The 25549-nt window shown below is 41.4% G+C and overlaps 2 protein-coding genes across 5 annotated transcripts in view; one reads left to right on the top strand and one right to left on the bottom strand.

The window, feature by feature from the left end:
- The window catches only part of SH3GL3 (SH3 domain containing GRB2 like 3, endophilin A3), a 60471-nt gene extending 53754 nt beyond the window's left edge, over positions 1-6717 (top strand). For 2 of the 3 annotated variants that reach the window (XM_074155724.1, XM_074155723.1), the window contains exon 9: positions 5773-6563. In XM_074155724.1, coding sequence (XP_074011825.1) covers positions 5773-5978 — 206 coding nt within the window. In that variant the 3' untranslated portion in view covers positions 5979-6563. Of the gene's footprint in view, positions 1-5772 lie in introns of all 3 variants that reach the window. The other variant, XM_074155722.1, reaches the window with a different exon arrangement.
- A 1927-nt stretch (positions 6718-8644) lies between these two features.
- LOC141470580 (lamin-B3-like) lies at positions 8645-24387 on the bottom strand. Of its 2 annotated transcripts, XM_074156739.1 has the most exons (12): positions 23989-24387; positions 19273-19429; positions 18733-18858; positions 17675-17845; positions 16218-16343; positions 15873-16093; positions 14940-15165; positions 13924-14031; positions 12942-13058; positions 12738-12845; positions 10846-10877; positions 8645-10268 (listed from the first exon to the last, which is right to left on the bottom strand). In XM_074156739.1, the coding sequence occupies exons 1-12, from the start codon at positions 24357-24359 to the stop codon at positions 10214-10216; spliced, it is 1818 nt and encodes a 605-aa protein (XP_074012840.1). In that variant the 5' UTR covers positions 24360-24387; the 3' UTR covers positions 8645-10213. The 2 variants fall into 2 exon arrangements, with proteins under 2 accessions (XP_074012840.1, XP_074012841.1); XM_074156740.1 differs by lacking the exons at positions 8645-10268; positions 10846-10877 and adding an exon at positions 12534-12604.
- Positions 24388-25549: the final 1162 nt, after the last annotated feature.

The raw sequence follows: 25549 nt of genomic DNA, 5'->3' as shown, positions 1-25549 counted from the left end.
AATTGTGAAGCAGGATTCCTCTCTACAGTCTGTCACCCATCTAAAATTTAGGTGTAGCTTTCTGCTTGGTCTTTTAGGGTCTCTGTATTGCCACTGAGGGTGGGAGGAGAGAGAGGGAAAGGCACTTGCAGAAAACAGTTCATTTCTTGCAAAGACAGAGATGCCTGAGGTGGGTGTGTTAGATCTGCCTGGAATACTTCCAGATGCTAATTTCTCTCCACAGTCTGAGACCATAAATGATAAGTACAGGATCTTAATTACTAGCCGTGTAAAATTCAGAGAGATGACTTCCACCCTTACTGAATTTATTGACATATTTTATTGTCCTCTAAAGCATGCACCAAAGTGTGTGCATTTATGAAGCAAAGTACTTAAGTACCTGTTGGTGTGGGAGTAGGATCCCTTCCTTTGATTAGGCCCTGATGCCACAAAAGAAATCAAATGTTGAAAGCCCTTGTAAGTTGTGTGAATGATAATAAATAGGTTACACTACTCATTGAAATAGCTGTTCCTTATCTCATGAATAAAGTTATTTTGCCCTGCCTCCTTAACGGCTACAGTGCATGATTAAAAAAACAAAAACACAAAAGACAAAAAATTGCAAAGAAAGGAAAATGAAAAAAGCCATTTTTTTCCTCATAAACATTATTTGTAAAGAAAATAGAGGGGAAGCAGTGAGCCAAAGGTTCCCTTCTCTACTTGGCATGGTATCTAGGATCTTTTTCTGAAGCTTTTTTCTTTGTATTTTTTTCCTCACTCTTCAATTTCCTCTTTCCTCCAGTCTTGTTCCTTTCTAAAGGTTGTTGGGAGAGAAATGAGAGAACTAAAGGTGAAAGAGTAAGGCTTGGAGCTGCAGCTTCATGCTCCTTCTAATGTCTCTTTAATTTTCTTGCGCTCTGCTACAAGAGGAAGCTGTCGTACAATCCATACTGAAGGGGATTTGCAGCAGTTTGGCAGCATAAATTCACCCAGCAAGATCTTATTCCTTGATTTGTTTCTTTTGTGTCTCAAGGTACTGGAGGGTGTTAGTGAAGCTCCCCGTGCTGCCCGAATGCTAACGGTAGTTTGGGGCTTCTGTCAAATGTGGGGTTGAGGGAGACAACCCCCTCTTCGCGCACTCCTCTCAGTTCAGACCACTGGTTCCTAAGACACATGATTCAAGGACACATGTCATTCAAAGCCCTGGGAACTATGCAGCAGTCAATAACTTTCTATTTACTTTCACAGCACATCTGGATGAGAGTAGCAAAAACATAGCAACCTTTATTAAAAATTCAGCATAAGATTTCTAGGCCCCTATCAATTACTTGTCAAGTTACACAGGCTTTATTTTTTCTGCTTTGCATGTGCAGTGGAGAGGGTGTGGAGAAAGCATTTGCCTATAAACTAGTGTGTGAAACCAGAGATAAAACAGCACACACATTACAGTGGTTTATCATTGCCATGAAGCAATTGATCCAAGATGTCCTTTAAGGGTAATCAGTCCTGCCTTTGGGAGAAAGACAGACTAGATGACTTCTCAAGGTTGCTTCCAGCCCACTTCGTGAAAGAAAAATGTTAGTTTTAATGAGCTAAAATTCAGTGAATGAACTGAAAAATAATGACCATTGATCACTAAGATAAGGAAGGTGTGAGCCACATCCATTCATTGATCCCATTCATGGAATATTGCATCAACTGTTCGCGTATCACTAAATGAGGGGCTTTCACTTACTGCTTGGCTCACTCTGTGCTGTCAGAATGGAAGAGAAATAAAACATCCATGAAAGAGATGAAAAGGAGAAATTGGATATATTTAATAATTGTTGCTCAGCTTAGTGTTGCTAATAGTATCAATCAGAAAGGTCGTCTATCATGGTTTTTTTCCTCCTGAAGAAGCTGTGAAATCATTGTTCATTCTCTTTTTTCTCTCCCCATTCCATACTCAAAAGTTATCCATGTGGAGCTGCAGTGAGGTCAATATGCCCTACTTGTAAATGGGGAAACCTTTCTGTTCCTGTTTAAAATCAGAATCATGAAACAGGTTAACTTACGGTCTGTGGTTTAGAAATGTGAACCAGGCGGCTCTAAGCAAAACTGCTAAATGTTTTAAGGTCTCCATGTGATAAGGGGGATGGCATCATGATCACCCTCTTTTTTTTTCATTTAGAAAAATGACCTCTTCATCCTACACAAACAAGAGCATTCATTCTTAATTTCCCCTCTTTACACATTGACCTTAACGAAATATAGACCTTTAATTTCTCTGATCCTGTCACTCAAGGTAAGTAGTATCTTAGTATTCAGTGAACTCATGGAAAACAGCAGGACAGTTCACAGTAATCTCTGATACGGTCAGCACAACTACCACAGTCCAGTTCTGAGTGTTGAAATGGCTTTTCCTGTGTTTCACCATGACTTTTTCAAGTTAGTGTTAGCTTCTTGGGGCAGAAATAGTGTTTTCCTTCGTACAGTCCCTGACACATGGGGATTATTTACTACTAATGACTTGCACACATTTGCAGGGCTAAATTCACAGAAACATCATTTTAATGTTGTGAATTATTCAGCTGCTTTGATTAAGTACAGATAACAAATCTGTGTTTTTGTTCTAATTCGTTGTTACCCTCATTAATCAGCTGAGGGTATGAGCATCATCTGGCTCACTTTAGAACTCTCTTTAAATGCTGTGTTATGTCATGCCTTCCATTCTTCTTGTTTGTCAGGTTTGACTGTGATATGAAATAAAGGGGTCTGGTTGCCACGTGCGGGAGTTTAACATAAGCATCTAAATGTTTACTCACTTCAGCTGTGAGGGAGACTTGGATTAATTATCTAATTATCTCAGCAAGCTTCCAATTTGTGACTAGTAAAGTATAATTTTGGTACCATGTGCATACAACATGGTATAGAAGACAGAGTAGATGCAGGTACAGGCAGTAACTCCATTTGGGGGAAAAAAAACAGCCAACCACACCGGCATTGAATGGTGTTCTGCACTGCAGAAATCACAGATGGCTTTTTGCTTAATCTGGTTTTGTGGTGGATTTTTTTTTTTTTGTGGGGGTTTGTTGTTTTTTTTTTTCATTGGTGCTGTCCAGGTTTGAGTGGTCAGGAGATTAATGACAAGTCATCTTTGAATGTGACAGTCAAGTGTGGCAGTTTAGCTCCACAACTGGAGAAACTAAGGAGGTGTGCGTGGGGTTGCAAATTAACATAGACTAAGTTTGCAGGGAAAAAAAAAAAAAGAGTGCAATTTCTCTAGGTTAAATCTCTGCAACAGGAAAGGATGTGCAAGTGTTTAATAGACAGGAAAAGACTGGGATCATGTCACCAGTTGTGTGATGTTAAACAGTGTGTGCTGCAGGCTGTCAGGCGGTGCTGCCCCCGGTACCTTGCTCAGGGAAGTTTTGTCTCGTTGGGTGATACAGTAGCAGCAGCCGCCTGACTAATGAAGACTTGGACTGATCCTGCAGCCTGGAGTCAGACCGGTTGTACTGGCCCTGACCGTTACTTAAAAATCCTTCCAGGCTGCCAGACATTTCTTTTCAGTTCTTTGGAGCTTAAAATGAACCAAATGTGATCCGTCTCCTATCAGATACCTTACTGTCAGAAATTAACTGCCTTGCCATAATAAATTAGCCCCATGGGAGCAGCTGGAGAAAGCAAGGAACGTTGTCAGTTATTCAGAGCGCTGTTTTCTGCTGCTGACAAGTTCCGATGAGCCGGTACCAGTTCTACCTTGGCAAAGACTGAAAAGAAATCAGCTGTTTTGGAACAGAATCAGTCCATTTTTGCTGGGAACCTGTGGCTCATCTTCTGTTCTCTACTTGGACTGTTTCAGCAAAAATATGTCCAGAACCAGGCCTTCACCTGAGTCACTGTATTCGATTAGCTGTAATTTAGTTTGTTCCTGTACAACTTTGTCACTACCCCATGTCTCCCACAGGCAGAGGACTCGTCCAGCACTGTCACCACAATGTTCTGGGGCGGTTGGCTGAGGGGGAGCTCTGTGTTGACAGCTCTCAAACCAGGACATGTAAATCATAACTCTCTTCTATTGGTATAAAGAATAAAACGTGCTCACAAAATAGAAAAGTAATTCCTACTTCCCAGTTTTAACACCAAATATTACCCGTGATTGTATTATTGTCAATTAAAATTAAAAAGATGCTTTCACCTATTCTCATTCACTGATCACCGGAACAGTTGTCAACTAGTTTCCTTAAGAGACTTCTTCTTGTTCTTTTTTACTAGAAAATGCCCGAACAGTTACTTTTCAATAGTTTCCTACACGTTACCGGGATTACCAGATTAAAATGCACTTTTGCATGCATTTTTAAGATCTTAGCTATTACATTTGTATTGCATTACCAATGGTGTGCAGATTTACACAGAGAAAATTTACTCTCCAAGGTGATTGCACGATTAGCATGTGTGATAGCCAGGAGAGTCAAGACTAGGATATTTGGGAATTGTTGCAATGTTGCAAATAAGACAACCTGAATAACTTGGTATTTAAGAGGTTTAACTGCTTTAATGTAAGTACTAGAGTGTTCTAGAGTTGTTGTGCTATAATGTGCTTTACTGCTGTTCATATGGCAGCAGCGTGAAATCTTTCCTCCTATTCATTTATAAATATATTTCAAATTACCACACTTTTACTTGGATATGCTCTATATATTTTTAAAAATCTGTTATGGCTGAACTTCAGTTGAACCTCTGGCTTATCCTTGGCCACAGAGCTAAGCTTTACAATTTGAGTATTAGATTACCTTTTATTAGAATAAGCTATTATTCAGAAATATGAATGAGTGAATATTTTGCACATGTATCAATACTACAAATCCAAGCCAATTAACACCCCTTCATGAGAATATCTTTAAAAAAGGTGGCTGCATTTACAAGGTTGACTTCTTTTGGTCATGGTGTTTCTGTCTTGTACTTTATGTTTACTTGTTTTCCTTGCTACTATATTTGTTTACGGTACAATTAATATTTTAAGAGTAATTTGGGATGAAGATCTTTATAGCAGGGCAAACAGCGTAAGTCACAAAAGCAGCCAGATACTCTATCGGAAAACTGTTTTCATCTATGAAATAGTTTGACAGGTGCATTGTTCCCAACATGACCTTGGCTTTAGTTCAGATGAAGGATGTGAACCACAAAGGGTTTGGGCACACAGACTCGGGGAGCAGTAACCCAGGTATCGGGGCATCACTGCTCAGGGGATGGGAGGGTGGAGGCCTTGCTCCTGCCGGGGCATGTGTAGCATGCCAGGTGGCTGCTGCCTGTGGGCTGTACCTGCGTTTGCAGGATGGACCCTGAGCCCCTGGTAGGTTCTCCCCAAGCAGCCGTGTGCTGTGGTGCTGTTTAAGCGATTTACTTGTAACTTCCATTGGCTCTTCTGCTTCCTCAACTCCCACCTTTCCAGTTCCTCCAGCCACCGCTCCAGAGAGACCACACTGATTTTTGGCAATGGCGATTATTCAAACTATCCATTTGAGGTAAACGTCCTTTCCAAAGAGAAGGCAACCAGGAATGAAAATGGAGTAGCATCTGAACTGAAGGGAGAAACAGAATTATGCTTTAAACTAATTATCACTACTATTATGTTTTATATCTAGAAGGACCAGGTGTTAATGGGTGAAAGCAATGGAGAAGCTGTTGCGGAGCTGAGGGAGAAATTCGTGACAGCAGGGCTACGTCCTTTGACCCATTGTGTGATGCTTGGTGGCTGTGGGATGCCATGAAGCTTTATTAATACGGGTGTTTTTTCTGTCACTGGGGCAGGTTCTTCAATGCACATGGATCAGCCTTGCTGCCAAGCTCTCTATGACTTTGAGCCAGAAAACGAAGGCGAGCTTGGGTTTAAAGAAGGGGACATCATAACTTTGACCAATCAGATTGATGAGAATTGGTACGAGGGGATGTTAAATGGAGAGTCTGGCTTCTTCCCCATTAACTATGTTGAAGTGATGGTTCCCTTGCCTCAGTGATTGTGTCATTCAAGCTGTGAACATGATTTCATGACTGAAACGGATTCACAAATGTTCTGTCAGTGTGGCATTCTGTGAAAGCCTTGCTATTTGACTGACTTACTGACTTTTGTATGCGTCTTTTTAAAATGTATTTATTTTATATTCAAAAAAAATTTACCTTCCCTGAGTCCATCAACCTGCAAAAAAACCCATACCCAGTTTTTTTGCTTTGTGCCTTGAAGATCACTGTATGAAGTGTTTACTGGTAGCTCACTGTTGCTCCAAAAATGCATTTCCTTGCTATTATTGTACGCGGATTTTTTTTTATCTTTGGCTGCAATGATTTTACTATTGAAAACCATTTTTAAAAATACTGTAAGTGAAGCTAACTATAACCAGTTCCTAAGTTACTGATGTCATTGAGCTCTTTTCATCTATCACACTGTAATTTATTGTGAGCAAGTTAATCCATGTTTCACATTGTATGTTGACAAAAGGCAAAGTGGTTGTTGTCAATATTATGATGTTGTACTAAGTACAAGTCCTCAGCATTGAAAATTCCTATAGTTTACTGACCAAACTGAATAAATATTTCTGTGGGATAAGAACAGTGGTTGCTGCTTCTATTCCTATAGTTCCGGCATTTGTTTTTGATCTGGAGGTCACTTTTGCTAAATATATCAGCTTTCAGTGAAGAAAACAATGCTATGTTAAAAAATGCATGAATAAAGCCAAAGTATTAGTTTTATGAAACCTCAGCCACTGGAATTTTAATAATCTTTCTCCCTACTGATCGTGTAGCATTTATGATGTCTGTTAAAATTTTCTTCTAGCAGCAGGATAAGAGAAGAATTCCTCTGAAGTAAGTACAAACCGATTGTAGCTCCACAGGGTTTGTACAGAACTCTACTGAGACAAATGGGTGAGTATCACAGGTGACTACTGCAAACAAATGAAAAGTCAATTTTTTTCCACTTTTTTTTATTTATTTGAAGGGGGATGGAAAAAAAAGAGAAAGAGAAGGCTGGGGAGAGAACAAAACTAAGAACTAAAAACACGCCAAAAAAAAAAAAGTGCCTCAAAATGAAGGACAGACAGACTCAGGCATGTTAAGTACAGCACAGGAAAGACATGGACCTGTTGGAGCAGGTCTAGAGGAGGCCACAGAAATGATCTGAGGGATGGAACGCCTCTCCTCTGGGGACAGGCTGAGAGAGTTGGGATTGTTCAGCCTGGAGAAGAGAAGGCTCCAGGGAGACCTTATTGTGGACTTTCAGTACTTAAAGGGGGCTTGTAAGAAAGATGGGGACAAACTTTTCAGCAGGGCCCCTTGTGACAGGGCAAGGGGGTAATGGTTTTAAACTAAACAAGGGAAGATTTTGACTAGATATAAGGAAGAGACATGGACCAGGTTGCCCAGAGAGGGGGTAGATGCCCCGTCCCTGGAAACATTCAGAGTCAGGTTGGATGGGGCTCTGAGCAACCTGGTCCAGTTGAAGATATCCCTGCTCATTGCAGGGGGGTTGGCCCAGATGGCCTTTAGAGGCCAAACTATTCCATGATTCAAAGTACTATCAAAATGAAGACAGGATTAATTTGTTTTTCTGTTATCCATCTTCTGCAGATGCTGTAATGACCAAGAAATTCAGCAGCCCTAGAGGAACACATCATCTTTTGCCAGTTTGTACAATACAGAGGGATGAGAAGGGAGCCAACTCTTTATGGGCAAACTGGCTTCAATCCAGCTTCAGGGTTTCAAGCTCTACTTGGTTCTGTAGTCCAGTAGAAACAGCAGTCCCTAGGGAGGAAAGAATTCCATGTGTATCACAGATGCAGGAAATTTTCCATCTTAGAAGCATAAATTAGCCCCTAACAGAGCAGCAATATGGAAAGCTTAATTAAAGTATCTATAATATTCTGAATACAAAGTATATGGGACAACTTTCAAAAGTTTAAGTGTTTGGGATTCACAGCTTCTTTTGCTTTTTCCCCCCTTTATCAGAGAAGTCTCACCAGTCATACCTTTCCCTTGCAGGCAAGAAAAGAGGCATTGAAATTTCTCATCTACCTCACCAGAATTCCCTAGTGGAAGGAGTTACGTGTTTGAATTCTCAATACACTTTGCAGTAGGCAGCTTGCCCTTGAGTACAGAGGTCTCATCTAAAACAAGCAGCTGTGCAAAAGTAGTAAGCTAGAAGCAGGTCAAGAGAGTGCTAAACTGCAATTGATTAGATAAAGTACCAGGAAGACAATTTGCACATCAGAGAATTGGTTCTTTAAATATGGCCCCTTTTAAGACTGTATGCTAAGAGCTAGTTTCATAAACTGTCTAGTGTACTGTAGAGTTGGGTAAATAAGAGTAGTTCTTGTTTCCTAGACCATTGATGGTATTAGCAAACATCATTCTGTACCACTGCTATTTCCTATCAAGAAATGTACACTAGATCAAGTCTTTCATGGTTGTTGCTTAATACCATCCTTCCTGTGTGCTATGGAAAGGTTTCATTTGAAATACTGAAGCTTCCTTTTAAATCAAGTTTTTAGTTCTTCAAATAAAGCTGAACTGCTGAGAAATATAAATGGGGCAGCACAGTATTTCTAAAGGTTTTGTCAGCCTGCAGGGACTCTTCCATAACTACCCAGTTTTATTGCTTCAAAGTCTTTTGAGACACTCAAATAAGATCAATGAACAAACAGAAATTTATTTTTTAACCTGCAAATATTAAACTCCAAGATTGCTTTTATATACATGGAAAATATCTTTAATAGTTAAAAAAGTTTAAGAAATCAAGATAAATATAGCAAGGTCATAGCAGCACCTATTTCTGTATGGGCCATAAGGTACAACAAGAATTCAGATCTGCTAAAATCCAAGTATTAAACCAGCACCTAGTCCTGATGTCTCAAAACTAGATTTTTAAAATAATTTAAGCAAGTTTAAGCTAGTAAATGGAAAGCCTCACCTTAACAACTGCATCCTAACACAGAACAGGCAAGGCAAGATGCAGTCAAAAAAACTATTCCAGCATCTGGAGAAATCCACCATCTCAGCTACTCCCCTCCTGCTCTTGAAGAGAAGTGTACTTTATGCAGCTCATCAAGGCCTTATCTTTACCACAGAGCCAGCAGGTAGGCATTTCAGTAAAAAGAGGCTAACAATAATTGAATGCAGTGGCCCCAGAGGCTGAGTGCCTGGTTTCTGAGGGTTATAGGTCAGGCTTTACATGGACTACAGAGTGATTAAAGTTACAGTAAATTACATACTGGCCAATAGACCGTACTCCCCCCTTACAGCTGCCCCGTTAGACATACACAGAGCGGTACTGCAGACTGCATGGGGATTTAGTACATAAGGATTCTAAGAACGGGAATTTTTTGATGCACCATTTATTACAGTCAGTGTTTTTTAGTTTTGATTTTTGTTTCAGCATTTTTTTTTTCTAGCCCCTTAGAAAGCTGACTTGTTAGGACCATTCAAACAAAGTATTATATTGCTAGTTACAATACCTTCTCTGCTGGAATGAGATGCTTTTTCACATTTACAGGGTACATCTCTCCAAGTTAAGTTTGACACAGCCATATTGTGATATCCTGTATCTAGGTATATACAATACTGAAACCGGTTGATTTCCAGGTGCTAGAATACAGAAACAGTACATTTAATAAGACAGGACTATTTTTACAGCTGGCTTTTAATTTTAAAATCTTTCATTCTAGGAAGTTCTCTAGCAAGTGATCTAGACCAGTTTCATATATTTCAGCATCAGGATCTGAGCAGGAAACATTTCAGACACTCAGCACTCTTCAGGTTAATGTTTTACTTCAGCCGAGTTCAGACTTGCTCAAGGTACAAGCTGGGGTGTGACCCAGCCCATGTAGTTTCCCACTCAGGCTTGAAACAGAAATTACCTTTGGAGAAACACCGTACCAGAATCGTCGAGTATTTAGCATCCTTCTAGGGCATACGTTTAGAAGTTTTGTAAACTGTGTACCATCCTCTGTTTCAGCAGGTCATGGGCACCAGATCCTCATATTAAAGTAAAAATAACTTCACATGGAGCTTGTATTCTACTGCTCTTTATATCAGTGAATCCAAGAACAGGGTCCAGTATCAGAAGGTAGGAAATTCCATCGTGTTATGGACAATGTTTCTTACAAAGAGGTCAGATGGGAGATGTGAATTCCAAGTTTCAGATATTGCAGAAGATACCAAAACACATGTAGCCTCTGTCACCTGGGATTGAGAACTGTTTTCAGATGATCAATTTGTCCACATTACATGATAGAACAGCTAGCATCCTCATTTTGCTGCAGAAATAAAACATCAAGACATTAGGCTAATTAGCATGTGTACAAACAGTATTTATTGCTGGTTACCTACTTGATCCTCATATAGCTCTGTGGGGCTTTTAGTGTTTTGTAGATTTAAGTACTTATTAATAAAGCAAAGCAGGTTTTCAAGAGAGGCACTACCTTAACTATACTAGAGTGTGGGGGGCTGGGGGGAGAAAACAAGCTTTTAAGAATTTCAGTTCATGCAATACATGAGCCTGTGCCTTCCTTAATGAAAGGCTATCAAGCTATCCGTCAGTACCCCAGTTCTGAAGCATCAGAAGGTAACTGGCATGCAGATTCATGCTATGCTAGTTAGGATGGTAAGATAATCAAGAGCCATGCTAACCCTGCCTTCCTTTAAAGCACAACATGCTTTCTTCACATCATTTTACTGCATGCAGGAAGTTAACTGTTTTTCACTAAGCTGCCATTATTTCAGTACTACCAATGGAGCAGAAGCATAGAGGTACTAATGGCAAAAGTTTGTTAGGAATTCAGCAGACAGGAATGACATTAACATTTGAGTGGGAGTATTAGAACTGGTTCTTACCATAAGTGGCACACAAGTGTATTGTAAAGTTGCTGATAAAACAGATTAGAGGTGTAAGGAAAAAAGTTACTTTTGCTTTCCATCACTGATTGCCAAACAAGCCATTATTAGTCAATTCAAATAAAGAGCCTTTAAAAAAAAAAAAAAAAAAAACACCAAACCAAACCTTGAGGAGAGGCCCTACTCCAAACATGAAGAGCACATTGTATCATTAAGTCTCTTTATAAGCCTAAGGCTTCCACTAGTGTTACTTCAACCATTGTGGTGTGTGCCATGCGTCAAGAGCCCAAAGGCCAAAATAGCATTATAGAGCCTTCCTCGATGGCCTAACAGGGTCTCACTCTCCTTCAGTGAGAGACTGAAAATATTACAAGAATGTGCTTTTAAGTCAGGAGACTTTGATAAACAGCCTTTAAGCCAGATGGTATTATATTAATAGATAACTACCCAGATTTTCTGTTTGAAAGAAGGACAAGGAAAGAACCAAGGAACAGGCAGTAGCTGCCTGTTCTTAGGTACATTTTTTTTCAGAAAGTAAATGCTAAGGTACTTTTTAGTTAGGTATGTTATAAAAATAGGGAAGTGGTGGTGGCTTTAAGACCTGGAGCAGCAAGATGCAAGTACTCCTTGTAACTGTGTAGGATGAGTTTTAGCAAGAGTTGTAGTAGCTCAAGATGCTGAGTCAGCAGAAGGAGGGAAAGAATGAATTTTTAGCAAGGTGTCCCCTTGTGCTTAGGGCCTTGGTGTTTGTACTAGCAAAGGGGACTTGGTGCTATTTCAAGTCAAGAAACAAACCAACTCAAGGGACCAGTACAGTCCATAAATGTTCATTTATGACCAATTTAAAGCATTCGTATTAGTTCTGGTTTAGATTACTTCAGCAGGTAAAGATACCTGACTACTAGTATATCAAAATACACTACGAGCATCCAACATACAGATGTTCAGACACATCGTATGGCCAGCCAAAAGCCATTTGGAGGGGCTGGAAAGTCTTCCACAGGGCATTACAATATGCTTATTGTAGCCAAAGATTTATAAGTATGTTGAAGGCAAAACATGCTTATTCTATTTGACTATGTTAATTCCATTAGCATGACATCCATTCTATACTCAAGTTCCACTTGGATAACATTGAATAGAATATTTATGACTGAAGCAAGGCTGAGATACTTAGCACAGCAAAATGAGAAAGTAGTTCCTGGAAATGAGCTGGAATAAAAGGGTCTCAAACTTATGCTTGAATTTGAAAGACAGGCAATCAATACACTAAGAACTTTGATTTCAGCCTTTTAATACTTCTGAATGGAAATATTAAATTTCTTCTGTGTGAACTTAATTAAGAGCAATTCAGGGACACTGTTTGGAGTGTCAGATAAATCACTTCTCACAGAAATAATTTATTTCTGGTTAGTGTTTGTGTGCTGTTCTTGAAGTAATTAATTTCATTCAGAGTCCAATGTTTAGATGGAACAGACATTAAAGCTAGTATTTTTCAGTGTGTCAGTAATAAGAGACCAAACAATTAATGCTACTATTTGATCATGTTCAGCCAGGGAATACGCAAAGCATCAATTCCACTTCTGATGCAAAGCCATGCAAGCTACATCCTATAGGACAAGAGACTGCAGCAGTATTAATGAAGCAAGTTTTCTAGGAGATGACAAGCTTTATTCTCACCATCTCACCTGCTTAAGGAGGCTCACAGGAACTAATATCATGAAACCAAACAACATTTCTTTTTTCTTCTTCTTTTGGTCTGACATCAAGAAAAATATAAAGAGTTGTAGAGTATGGATAGTACTTGGGGAAGTGTTTTCATACAGTAATGAAAAGAAATGGCCACCGAATGGTTCTGTTGATAGCATGTGTTTGAACTTCAGGCAGCTTACCCGAGATGGAAACTCCATTTCACTTCCAGGTATTTCTTCATAATCATCATCTTGCTCACCGCTTTCTTCTCCTCTGGGTATATGCATTATCTTCCTCTCTGCAAGTTCCTAGAATACAATTGAATTGCCACCAAGAACCCTCAAGAATCAAGTAGAAACAAGTTTAGTATTAGGACAGTAAAAGCTCTTTATTCTCTCACTTACCTCACCATCATCTGTGATAAGTGTAACATCAATATTAGCCCCACTTCCCCAAGACTTCTGGGACTTCCAGACCAGATCACTAGGACCTGGGCTTACACCAGCAGCTGCACCCCAGATCTGCAACACATTTAGAGGGAGCTTCTGAAGAATCTTACTGGTAATTAGATTAGGATTCAGTCTGACATATACATCTCTCCAATACTAAAGATGTCTGATAACAGAAACTGTGATGCCTGGCAGGTTAGTACTTTACAGGACTACCAAGAATGGTGTGTTGTTTGTTTGGGTTTGGTTTTTTTTTTTTTAACTGAAGACTATAAAACAGTTAGTGTAGTGGCTGTTAATGGCTTCTACCTGATGTAGAGGTAGCCTTGTCTGGAAACTCATTCCATTTGAGTCACAAGCCAAGCCATGGTTACAGACATACTCATGGCATCAGTTTGTGTACACAAGATAGCTTCTAGCCTGAGGTCACTCACAGATCTCTTGAGCAAGCTTGTACAGAGTTTGAAGTGCTGAGTGTAGAATTAGGCTCTTTGATCACTATCTAGAAGTACTTAAAGTATAATTTTAGAGTTATTATTTAGCTTAGTACCATAAACCATGAGCTCAGCATTACTGAACTGTAGTGGACTAAAGCTTTTAGTAACAGTGAGAGTCTTTGCACAACTTGAATCAAATGACAGGGGTATGGGGAACCCTAAGAATAAACTTGAATATATTGATCCCATTCATAATAACAGCACATTCCAGCCTGGGACAATCCCAGTGCAATCCAGGATCTAGCTCTAAAGAAAATTTAATTGGCATTTCAAGTCAAGTTGTCACAAGGACTTTTTCTCCTATCTGCCTCTCCACATAAAATAAGGATTTTACTTTTTAGGCACTTGCAGTATCAATTCAGTTTTCCTTATTACATGAATCTCTATTGCCATTTAACATAAGAACAGCTCTGAGTAAATTTTACAAAGGCACTACCTACTGTAACTACTTCGCCTGCCTGAAGAGTGAACAGTGAAGGAAATTTGTATGTTACATCTGGCACACTTCCAAGATGTCTTCTTAACACCCATCCATGTAGTGATTGATCCTGCAGGACAAGAAATTTCTCTCAGCATTACAGATGAACACCATATCTTACAGGTGCAAGGTTCTTTCCAGACTCAAGGGTCAGTTTTAGTTTCACTCCTGTAGCACATTAGAATCTGATCAATTTTGAGGAAGCCTTCAAGTTTCCATTAAAGCCTCCCTGTGATTTCTCCCAGTACTTCCTTAGGATTAATCTTAGTCCCACAAGATTAGGCACATCTATTCTTGCCTTCTGTTAAAGAGCATCACAATCCCTCTTCACCAGGGAGATTCTGAAAAATGAAGTTGGTCACACCCATCTACCAGTTTGGCCCACGTATATAACACATACATAGTGGTCTGTGAAGGTTTAAGGCATCTCCAGCTGAAGTGGCTAAATTACCAGCCAAAAGTTTTGGAGCTTTGAGGATTCATTCTAATAATTCTGGATTTGCAGACTAGTCAAAGAATTATCTAATTGGTCAGATAAACCCTCTACATGGATTAGATAGTCAGCTCTATGCACCCTTTTAGCAGTTTTAAGCTTTTCTAAGTAATAAGAAGCTGTCATTATCCAATTTACTAAGCACCTTATTTAGTTCAAGAATAAGTAGTACTTCTGATAGCGCTAGCCTGAACCTGATGAGAAACAACTGAAGGTGTTAGATTTCTGCATCATAGAACCCAGTGCACCTCCACACAAAAGCACCTCCCAGACATCCCTGTGAAAAAAAAACCCTGCAGTCTCTAGTCTTCTCTTGACAGCAGCCAGGTTAGCTGAGAAGCACCAACTTTGTATTTAGTTTGGCAGGACTCTTCCCTTGTCTCTTCAATCCTTTCCTGTTATCATCTCTCACTAAGCTACAAGTCAGTTCACAAGCAGTTGTACTTAGCAATAAAGGCCATGCAGACTTGAGTGAATAGAAATACCTCATCAGAGTTGTTTTTAAGCCTGACAAACTTCCCATCTGCATCGATTTCTTCAATAGATATATTTCCAGAGGATGAAGCATGCTGAACAGTCTTAAATCCAGCACCGTGCCCTCTCTTTCTGGCTTCTTTCATTTTCCTCTTCTTCCCATGCAGGAACCGTCGCCCTTGACTTGTTGCTTGAGTTGCAGTGCTGTGTGAAGATGGACTGGGTGACAGCTTTAGCCTAGAAGGGAGTCCAATAACATTCACTTGAATATCTGATCTGCTTGTTTCTTGTCACTCCCATCCTCCCACTATAGCCAAGCCTAACAGCTTCTTATATCCAAGCTTTCCATGAAGTCTTGAATATATGATTTTATTTTCACTGGCAAGAGTAGCTAAGTAGCTTGTCAAGCTTGGAAGACAGCCCCAGTTGTAGAGTTCAGAGCAAGCTTATGTCCATAAGAAAAGATTCCCAACTGCAGTAAGTATTCCTTTAAAGTCTCTGCAGACACAATCTTTAGCAGAATAGTTTACATTTTTGACCCTTCTTAGCATGTATTGGGCTCATGTTCTTATCAGGCATTATCTGAATAGTTGAGAGTTGATACAGTTTCCCAGTTTCATTCATGAAACTTGAGCACTGTCTTTGATATATCTCTAGGATGTAGTACAAAGCTTTGAGACAGTTTAATTCTAGGGACTGATATCTAATGGACCTTTGAACTTTATCAGTTGGGTTTATCAAGTTACTTTGTCTTACTACACCATGTGGTGGATATGGGATATAAATACCATCTACAAGATTATGCTTCAAGAACTAAATTATGGTACTAATCACATACTTAATATTTATTTCTTGCCTCCTCCGCTTCTGAAGAATATACAGTTAATTAGCGTAGAGATCTTTGATGAAGCAAGCCCTCATATGAGGATCTTGTCATAGCCTACCTCTGCTCCTCTCCTTCCAGCATCTTTCTGTAGGCATTTATTTCTAGATCTAGAGCCAGTTTCACATCTAAGAGATGCTCATATTCTTCCAACTGTTCCTGTGCCTGCTGCTGGACTTGTGCCATTTCTTTCTCTTTTTCAGCCATACGCCTTCGATGGAGATCACGATCATGATCAAGCATCCCCTGTAGCTCCTTTATTCTGTTCTCCAAAGCAACATTCTAAAATTAAGGGAGGGGAAAAATCAGTTAAACCCTTAACTGAAGACTCAGGAGGAGAGGCCAGTATTTTGAATTGGGTATCTAAATTAAAGTAATTCCGAGGATATATAAATAAAGATAGTACCTGGCTTTGATATTGACTAACTTGAGATGTCAGAGCATCAGCTCGCAGCTTTGTTTCTCTCAGCTCTTCCCGAGCAGCATTGGCAACGTCACTATGTTTTGCTGCAGATAGCTGGGCATTCTGCACCTATGGATAAGTCACTGTTAGTAACAAGTTGCTTATGACCATGTATTTTAAATATGGAAGGAAAATCAAGTGATTTCCAGCTGTTACATCTGGAAATAGTTATATTTTATTGGTATCTACACATTTAAGTCCAGGTCAGAAAGTTTTTCATTGCTTTTCAGGGAAGTTTACATGAGTTTGACATTCATGTCAGAAAGTCAGCAGTAATCAGGTAGCGAAAATTGCTGGATTAGGATATTTCAGTTACAGACGCATGAAGTTTTTGTATAGATATGAAGTAAATGGATTCTGCAGAAGAACAGAGAATATGTTTAGAAGCTGCTTGTCAAAGCACAGGGCTACAGGATATTAAGTGTGCTTATCAAAGCATTTCTCTTCCCCAAAAGTTCTATTACTAAACAGTTCCTGCATCGCTATAAGCAGCACTGACTGCTTATTTCTAGAGCAACTCAATCTTGAGATGTTCCAAGAACAGATAAAATATGAAGTAGACCCATGCTACAAGAGGCTCACAGAATTTCCAGTGGAAACCTGGACAGAAGCATCCAAAGGAATTCACTAAGTTGGCATATAAGTCGGGAGTACAGAGAAAGCCAAAAGAACCAGGAAGAAATGAACACATGTGCTTGTTAAGAAAGAGTAGCAGATCATGTGATTCTGCACTAAGTATTAAACAAGGCTTAAGATACCAATACTGTACACTGCATCCAACCCAGAAACCCCTGGGATCTTGCCTACCAAGAGTATAAGCCTAAAATATTACTTTTTCCTGCATATGTGGCTAGTGCTGGGAAAGAGGTGACAGGCCACTTCTGGAAGACAAGCTGTGAAGCTACTTCCATAACCACCCTCTCCCCCTTAACCAGGACTAGCAACTGGAAGGGGACATTTGGACTCATACATTTAAAAGTGCACTTGTAGAACTGTAAGAATACCTTATTTCATGCATTTTAATAAAAATATAATCAGTAGATTAAGTTTTATTCAGTAATACTGAAATTGCTTAATACAAACATAGCACACCATAGTCCTGAATTTTTCAGACTTCTGACAAATCTGAAAGCCAGTCTGACTTATGATCAACTTTATTACATTAGTCACTCCTAATTGCTCCCCTAAGGGACAGTATGATGCTTGAACCAGTTGTTTGGGACTAAGTGTTCACAGAAGTTCTATTTTAACATTTGACACTACTTCAGAATTTCATAACAATTTATGCCAAGAAGCTGTGCACTGAATGCAAGGGCTCCATCAGTCAGCTATTTATGCTAGCATGACTTTAATCAAGGTGCAGAGAACTTAAGCTTTATTAGCATCTTTTACAGACTCACTTTTGCATTGAATGTTCGCTCCAGCTCCTCTTTGTATCCTTGAATTTGTTCTTCATGTTGTTTTCTGAGCCCCTGCAGAGCATCTAAGAGCTTACTTTCAAATTCTCTCTGACGACCAGATTCTATTTCTGCTATCCTGCTCTCATGGACTCTTCTTGACTCCTTGAGCTCCTAGGAGAAGAAATTCCCCAGAGAATAAGCAAGCCAAGACAGTTTCGTTTGAGTTAGTTATTCAATATTGAAGCAGATTTATCGAGTGCATTGTAATTATTCTTTATTCAGATTTTAGATATTCATCCATTAGGTCATGTACTTCCACATTGCGCTGGGCTATTTTGCTTCCTCGCTACCAACATTGCTTAAACTAATAAATGCAATAGTTTGAATTTCACTTTAAGAATAATTCTTTGAACTAGATTGACTTCTGCTTTTCTTTACTTAGAACAAATTCATATACACTCCAGTTTCTTTAAGCACTGTTACTTTACCTATTCTTGTTTTATTCAAAAAGTAATAGTAGTAGGTTGAGAAACTGGAATTCTCTGTCACTTAAACCACACACTATTTGATTTCCTTCCAGTCAGAAGGAAGTTGGTTTACATTCACATCTTTTCTAGTTCCATGTACTGACTTCTCGCACAAAGGCTACTGGACACTTCCGATAAGCATTAAGGAAGTAGGGAACATAAATTGCTTATTAAAGGAGATTTAACTTCTTCAATTATTTTAAGCTTCCAGCAACCATGTGGAATCATTTAGCTTTAATTATAATATATACACTTTCAGTTACACAAAGTAGCATATTGGGTTTGTAGCTACCTTCAGAAGTGCAGTTTAAGAAAAGTGTCTCATATTCCAGATACCCATCGGTACAATGCCAGTTAACATGAGGTTGTGTACTTTTTCTTAGTTAGTTAGATTTTATTGTCTGGTGGACTGTGATAGGTTGACTCAGCAAGTTACCTTTCTAAGGATAAAGCACATCTTAACTTTGCTTTTAAGTGCATCCAGGGATCATGGACACCTAAAAAGAATACTTGTAATAAGCTAAAACATACATCCTCATGAAGGCGCTTCTGGAACACCAGTTGTTCCTGCAAAGTTTTCATATGATTTTCCAGTTCCACCCTCCTCAACATTTCACTGTGGAGATGCTCTTTGGTATCCTTCAGTGACAGCTGCAGCTAGAAAAGACAGATATCAGGGTAATCAAAATTAAGAGGTAATTTTTCCAAACTAAGACAGTCAACATTTTACAGGTCATTTAACTTCATATCCACAGCAATCAAAACACACTGCTTAAGCAAAGTTGATTACTCTAAGTTCTTATTTCAGTGGGATCGAGCATATTGGCAAGAGGAAGAAACATTACATACTGGAGCAATAAAATAGAATTAAAGGTACCTACAACAGGTGAAAATTTTAACAGACTATCAGTAGTATTTACTTTCTGTAAGATTGCAGAAATCTTTTTGTCCACCTGTCATTGCCATAGATAAGTGTTTATCAACTTTTTAAGTCTCAATAACTAGTTGAAGAAAAACAAGCAAAAGCTTCAGGAATGAAAGCAAAGTTGACATTCCAGGAACAAGTCTTACTGTGACTACTTGATCCTTTAATTCACGAAGGTCATTCTCCAAAGTTCGATTTGCATTCAAAGCTGTTGCTAAATCAGCTTCCTTCGCGTTCAGCTGAGCATCAAGGTCTCTCACATGAGCTTGTGCCAGGTTTAAATCAGCTTCTTTTTTTGAATTCCTGCAAGTGAAAAGTTTTCCACTCATAAGTCGCAGCTGGTGAGTGAGAAAGTTTGTTTTTAATGTGTTTACCTTCACAGGGGTCTGTGGCAGAACTGAAACAGAAGAGAGGTTGGTTAACACTTGAGAGAGCACAGGGCAGGTGCTAAGAAACAAACCAGACAGGCCCCTCCAACAAGTATCATTTGTTTAACCAGAAAGATTTCTGACCCAGTTTCCAGTTTGTTTTGTGTGAATCCTACGCACAAGCCAGCTATTTTCCACAGCATTACCCACCAGAGAGGGGAGGGATGGCACAGGCCGCCATCTCCACAGGGAGGGACTAGTCACACTCAAAGCCAAAGTTCACCAGACCACAGTGACCTGCCACCACTGAACAAGCTGTTCACACAGACACCTCCTTTCAGCAACAGGCTGCCACCAGCTTTCCTGGCAAAGTGCCTACTGGCCATTAAAACGCACCGCTGCTGAGGCCCTGGAGCCCCGCACAGCCCTCTCACCAGAAGCAAGCCTCCATGGGGGCCACCTCCCCGCTGGGGGAGGCACCACAGCACCTACAGGCAGCCAGGTGGGGTGTGAGGAGCTCAAGGCCTGCTTTCCTCAGACAGGGCAGCCAGAAATGCTGGGCACACATTGGGGCAAAGCACCCCCTCCTCTGCCAGTAGAGGCAGAGCACAGCTCTGGCTGCCAGGGCAGGGTGGGGGTGGCAATTCCTCCTCCCCCACAGCCCCCCAGAACCTTCCTGACCACAGCCCAGGAGGAGATTTGTCCCCAGGAGGCCACTGGCCCAGCCCTGGCCAGCAGGCTCTGTCAGCCCCACAGTCCCAGCTGAGGCTTTGGCCGCTACAGCCCCTCAGCTCCTGCCACAGGGCAGTGAGCCCCACAGCAGCCACCCTTCCCTCACAGCTCCCTGGCAAGGGACTCTTCTCCCTCAGGAAGGGCCACATGCTCTTCCCTCCTTCACACCATGGCGGAGTTACAGGGCAAGAGAAGCTCTGCTTTCAGAAGATGGCCATTTCCTTACACAAATACCCAGGTACAGAACCCTCAGGTACCACCTGGATGGCCAACACGGTCATTTAAGTTGCTGGTTTTACTTGGCACCACAGTAGAGAAATGCTGGGCCCACAGCGAGTTCCTGTCAGAGAAAGGGGTGATAATTTCCCCAACTGCTCTAACTTCTAAAATCCTTTGCCTGACCACTATCCAGAATCTGACTTCCTGCTCAAAACTCAGATTTGAGATTGCAAAGAGTAAAGTGTTCGGTTTATTTTCGCAAAGTCTATTCTGCCAAGTGGCTAAGTTCTGATAATTCATACAATGAGTTTTCCAGTTGATAACTGAGCAGACCAGTTGGAGAGAATCCAAAGCCATTCTGCAGGAGTGATCAGCTCTAGAAAGCTTGGAATTCAAGGAAAGATTAGAAAAAAGTAAGGGTTGTTTAGTCTAGAGAAGAGAAAAGTGACAGGAGACATAACAGTCTTTACATACATGGAAGTGCTGCATAAAGGAAGGGAATCTGTTTTCCATGTCTGTTGTGGAAAAGACAGGAAGTTGCAGGATTAAATTGCAGGGAGGAATATTTGCCTTAGATGTTAAGGAGAGGAAACTAACAGTAGTTCAACATTGAAGCACATTGCCTGGCGGGGGGATATTCTGGAATCTCTATCATCTGGAATTTTAAAAAAGGGTTATGCAAACATCTGCTGGAATGGATACAGGTACGGTTGGTTCCAGTAGAGGCCTAGGGCATGTGGCTACATCAGATTCTTGCTCAAAGCCTTTTCTAGCCCTGCTCTTTAGAGACATTTGTTGACTGCATCTCATACTTCATGAACATGATGCAAAACCAAATGTTTTGCTAGCAGGTTTTCTATTCTTTACTCAGCTCAGGCTCCAGGAAAAAAGTAGCTCTACTGGGGTAACAAAAACAAGATAGTGTTGTAGATACTTTTTTGTGGGTTTTTTGTTTGTTTTTTTAAAGAGGTGGTTTTTTTTCTGAAGTATTAACAGTTTTTTCTTTTCTAGGTATTAATTAGCCACCTTCCTTCTGGGACCTCTGCTACCACTTACTGTGAGTATTAGTTATGATATTAACAAGTACATCAATAACACTACTTAATGATAATATTGACTGTTTCATCCTACAATAATATAAATTTCATTCTGCCAAAGTGCATGCAAGCCTGAAATTCCATCGGTATCTGCGCTTTAACTCTGTTGTTTGATGGTCCACTTTCCTTATGCAGACCTCTACAGCCAGCTTCAGGTTTCCTATATTCTTTCCTGACAAATATTATTTTCAGAGAACCCTGAAGCGAGTCATTTCATCTTTAAGAACAGCAATTTAACAAGTCCTTGACAAGAGCATTTACTACCCTTTTAAACCAAGTTTGGGGTTCAAAACACCACTTCACATTATTTTACAGCAAGCAGTGACAGTTACAGTACTATACAACATTCCATATACCAACCATTCCAGACCTAAGCACAGCTTACTGACTATCAATTGCAAGCAATAACTTTGAGGCACTGCCAATCACATTCTTTGTAAATCAGGGTGCCACATATGCTTGACCTCGAGAATTTAAATTTTGTAGAAGGAGTTCAGTATGTTTGAAACAGACTCCAGTTTGTCAAGACTGGAGGACGTTAACAGCACTTACAGAATTCATTCTTATAGCTTCAGCTTGCTACACCACTTATTTCAGGTTCAGTAGCAAATGCACATCTATACTCACTGGTGCAGAGAGAAACTGGTCTTGTCTTTCTCCGCTGCGCTACTGTAGTTGCTTTGACCTTCCTCAGACTCCAAATTCAACCAACTGATACGCTTATCCACAACTCCTCCTCCCAAAATGTCTTTGGCCTACTTCCAGTTACCACTGTTTAAATAGTAAGAAAAACGCTGAAACGCAAGCACACTTCATCCCTGCTGAAGTTTTAAGTCTCTTTACCAGTGATTAATAAGAGCCAATGGTTAATGCTGTGTGGAAGTTATCTGGTGACATTCTATCCTATAAGAGTCCCAGGTTATTTAAAGGGTGTATATATAAAGGGCACGATACCCTCAAAGCAGTGTGTTCCAAGTCATCCGAGACATTTGCAGTTAGACAGCCCAGACACAAAACACTCATTAATATTAGGACTTCAGTCTAGCCCTTTCAGAAAGCAGCATATACTATGTATCATTTCTCATGGGCTGTAAAGTTAACCACTTCTAAGATCTAGTTACTTTAAAGAAAAAAAAAAAAAATCAGTCCAGAGGACTGCATACCTGCCAAACCTAAAGCTTTATAAACAAAGCCACAGAGTTATACAAACACAAAGAGCAGCAGAAAAGTTTTACAACTGGCATTACCCCTCTCCTCACTGTCCACTCAAGTGGCTGGTTAGATTTATGAAACAGATCTGTGAGCCAAAACCCAGCATGAATGAGACAAGTGCAAGAACTAAGCAGCTGAAAACAGAAGCTTAGAGTAAAACCGTGTCTTACTCCCAAGTAGAACAGCTACTTAAGTCCTCCTGAGCCTATAAGGAGGCAGTGCTTGCCCCATACAAGTGTTAAAAGAAAAAGCTAGCGCCCAAAGGTGCTATGATACAAGATTATAACAAGATTTAGAGGGCCTGTGGACACCCAAAACTATTGCAAGACTGTAATTAATGTAGCTGTACAATGGGGCATTAAAGTAACTAGCAAGTAAAGTAGCTGTATATATCCATAAGGAAGCTTGATGGGATTGGACATTTATCCCCTCCACTGCCCACCTTCTTCCCTCCTTCAGGAGGGCTTGATTGCCCTTACATCTGTTCCAGGCTTGGTGAGACTAGACAAGATGATTTCAGGCTCAGGATACACACCTGGCAATAAAGTCAAGCCTGAAACAGCTGGCAGCTCATCCCTGCACATAAATCAAGACCTACAAGCCACTAGGACAATTTCTGTGCCGTACGGGTCCAGACCAGGTAAGCTGCACTGCTCACAAGACTACCTTCTCTGGGTATTCCCCTCTAGGCAATGTCAGGGCTAAAAAGCCCTAAAGAGATGTGAGCTGACTCCATACAGAGACTCCTTCCCCCACCCCTGTAACTTTCTAGATGCTTTCTAGCATAGCAGCTTCTTGAGTGTTTATAAACAGCAGTGTGGTGCCAAAGCCAGCCAGCTATGCCTTCATACAATACTATCCCCCATAAGGCCACCCAGCACCTCAAGTTCTGGGGGAGCCCCCTTACTCATCACAGAGAGGTCCTGAAGCGGCCCAGCAGCAGGAGGCACTCACAGCACTGTCCCTACAGCACAGCTTCAGAACAAGACACCAGGATTTCTCCTAACCCAAGACACCCCAACCTCACAGGGCCATAACCTTTGGGGCATCACCACGACCTGGGCACCCTATATCACTGAGCCCTCCTTCCCCAGCACACCGCTGCTGGTGAGCCACATCCCCTTCCCTTCACCGCGCAAGAGCCCCGAAGAAGCGGCGGCGGCCCCGGGGCTGCCCCCAGCAGTGAGGGCCACTGGGGGCCGGGCAGGTGCGGCGGGAGGGCCGGACCACCGACCTGCTGTGCAGCTGCCGGTGCTCCTCGCCGATCTTACTCAGCTCCACCTGCAGCGTGGCCCGCTCGATGGCGATGTCGTCCAGCGCCCGGCGGGCATCGGCCAGCTCCTCCTGGTAGTGGACCCGTAGGTTTTCCAGCTCCCGGTCGCTGCCCGCCTCCTGCTCGGCCAGCCGCTGATGCAGCGCCGAGTTGTCGGCCTCCAGCGCCCGCACCCGCTCGATGTAGGCGGCCAGGCGGTCGTTGAGCTGCTGCAGCTCCTCCTTCTCCTGCAGCCGGCTCAGCCGCATCGGGCTCAGCGGCGAGGTGCCGGCGGCGACGCGGCCGAGGGAACGGTTCCCGCTCATCGGCGTGGAGGAGAGAGCCGTGGCCATGGCAGCCGCCGGTCCAGGCCCAGGCCCCGCCGCCGCTACCGGGACCGCCCCGCGCAAGACACTCAGCGCCCGCCGCCGCCCGCGTATAAATAGCCGGCAGCTGCCGCCGCGGCCTGCCGGCGAGGGTGGGCAGCTTAAAGGGCTAGGTGTGCTCCCCCACGGCCGCCCCGCCGGCTCCGTGTACGAAATACACCTCTGCTGTTTGGTTTTGGGGTTGGTTTGGTTTTGCTTTATTTTTTGCACGTGCCTTGCCGCATCTCGTCAGTCCAATGGTGCTGCCCGGAGAGGGCGGGGAAGGAGCTGTCAGGAAAAGCCTACAGCAGCCCGGCGTTTTCACGAACCGGTGCAAGGGGTCGGGGTGGAAAAAAAAAATATCCCGGATTTAGGAAGATGCGTGACAGCTGCAGTGATGCTCACAATTCAGCATGCTGCCGTGTTCTGCCTGTTCTCTCTGGTGGTTTTTCTCAGTTTGTTCAGCTGATGAAAATAAGCTAGTCCCGGCTCTTTTTTGTTGTTGTTTGTGGGCGTTTTTAGCTTTTAGGTTAGGCTGTGGTGGCTGTCAGCCATGCCAGTGCTACAATGTTTTGGTTGAAAGTTGGTTATGTGAGCAGAAGAAAGAACGGAGGGGGAAAGGGAACCTGCATCAAGACAATTGTGTGAAGCAGTCTGCAAAGCCTTACACTAATTACTTTTTATTAAAATCATTATTCAATAAGAAAGTTGCTTCAGCATTTCTTTAGTAGTGACATGTACTGTGATATTCATCAGTTTTCTCCAGTAGCTAATTGCCCTTTTCTTTTTCCCTTGCATTTTGGAGAACAGATGCTGTACAGATCTCCTTCAGTATGAGCATAAAAATATCTGAACATTAATTTAACTGATAATTACGGTGTTTGTTGCAGCAATTACAAGAAACTTCCCTTAAGAGCTTAGCTTAGGTCAATGTTATTTCTTATGCAGAAAAATAGCCTTGACATCCCCTTAGAGTTCTTTAAATTTAAAGATAGATTTTATGAAGGTTGTAGGTGTAAGTTCAAGCTTCTCTTTATAGGGCAGCAGGCATGTAACATAGGAGGACAACATAGTTGGCCCTAAGATTGTAATGGGAATTTTAGAATCGGGTTATATATACCCCGGATGCAAAGTTACAAAGTAGATGAGGACATAGAAGGAGGTCTGGATACTCATGA

The sequence above is a fragment of the Numenius arquata genome, chromosome 11 (assembly GCF_964106895.1).
Source record: "Numenius arquata chromosome 11, bNumArq3.hap1.1, whole genome shotgun sequence".
Taxonomy (NCBI): domain Eukaryota; kingdom Metazoa; phylum Chordata; class Aves; order Charadriiformes; family Scolopacidae; genus Numenius; species Numenius arquata.
Note: the sequence above shows the minus strand (reverse complement) of the source record. Positions and strands in the feature narration are given on the sequence as shown.

What these genes read in the sequence shown, in the direction of transcription:
- LOC141470580 (XM_074156739.1), bottom strand. Translation starts at nt 24,359, where the DNA reads ATGGCCACGGCTCTCTCCTCCACGCCGATGAGCGGGAACCGTTCCCTC. An exon ending in CACCGGCAGCTGCACAGCAG is followed by an intron (nt 19,430 to 23,988) that starts GTCGGTGGTCCG and finishes TTTCACTTGCAG; the next exon opens with GAATTCAAAAAAAGAAGCTG. An exon ending in AGCGAACATTCAATGCAAAA is followed by an intron (nt 16,344 to 17,674) that starts GTGAGTCTGTAA and finishes ACTTATCCATAG; the next exon opens with GTGCAGAATGCCCAGCTATC.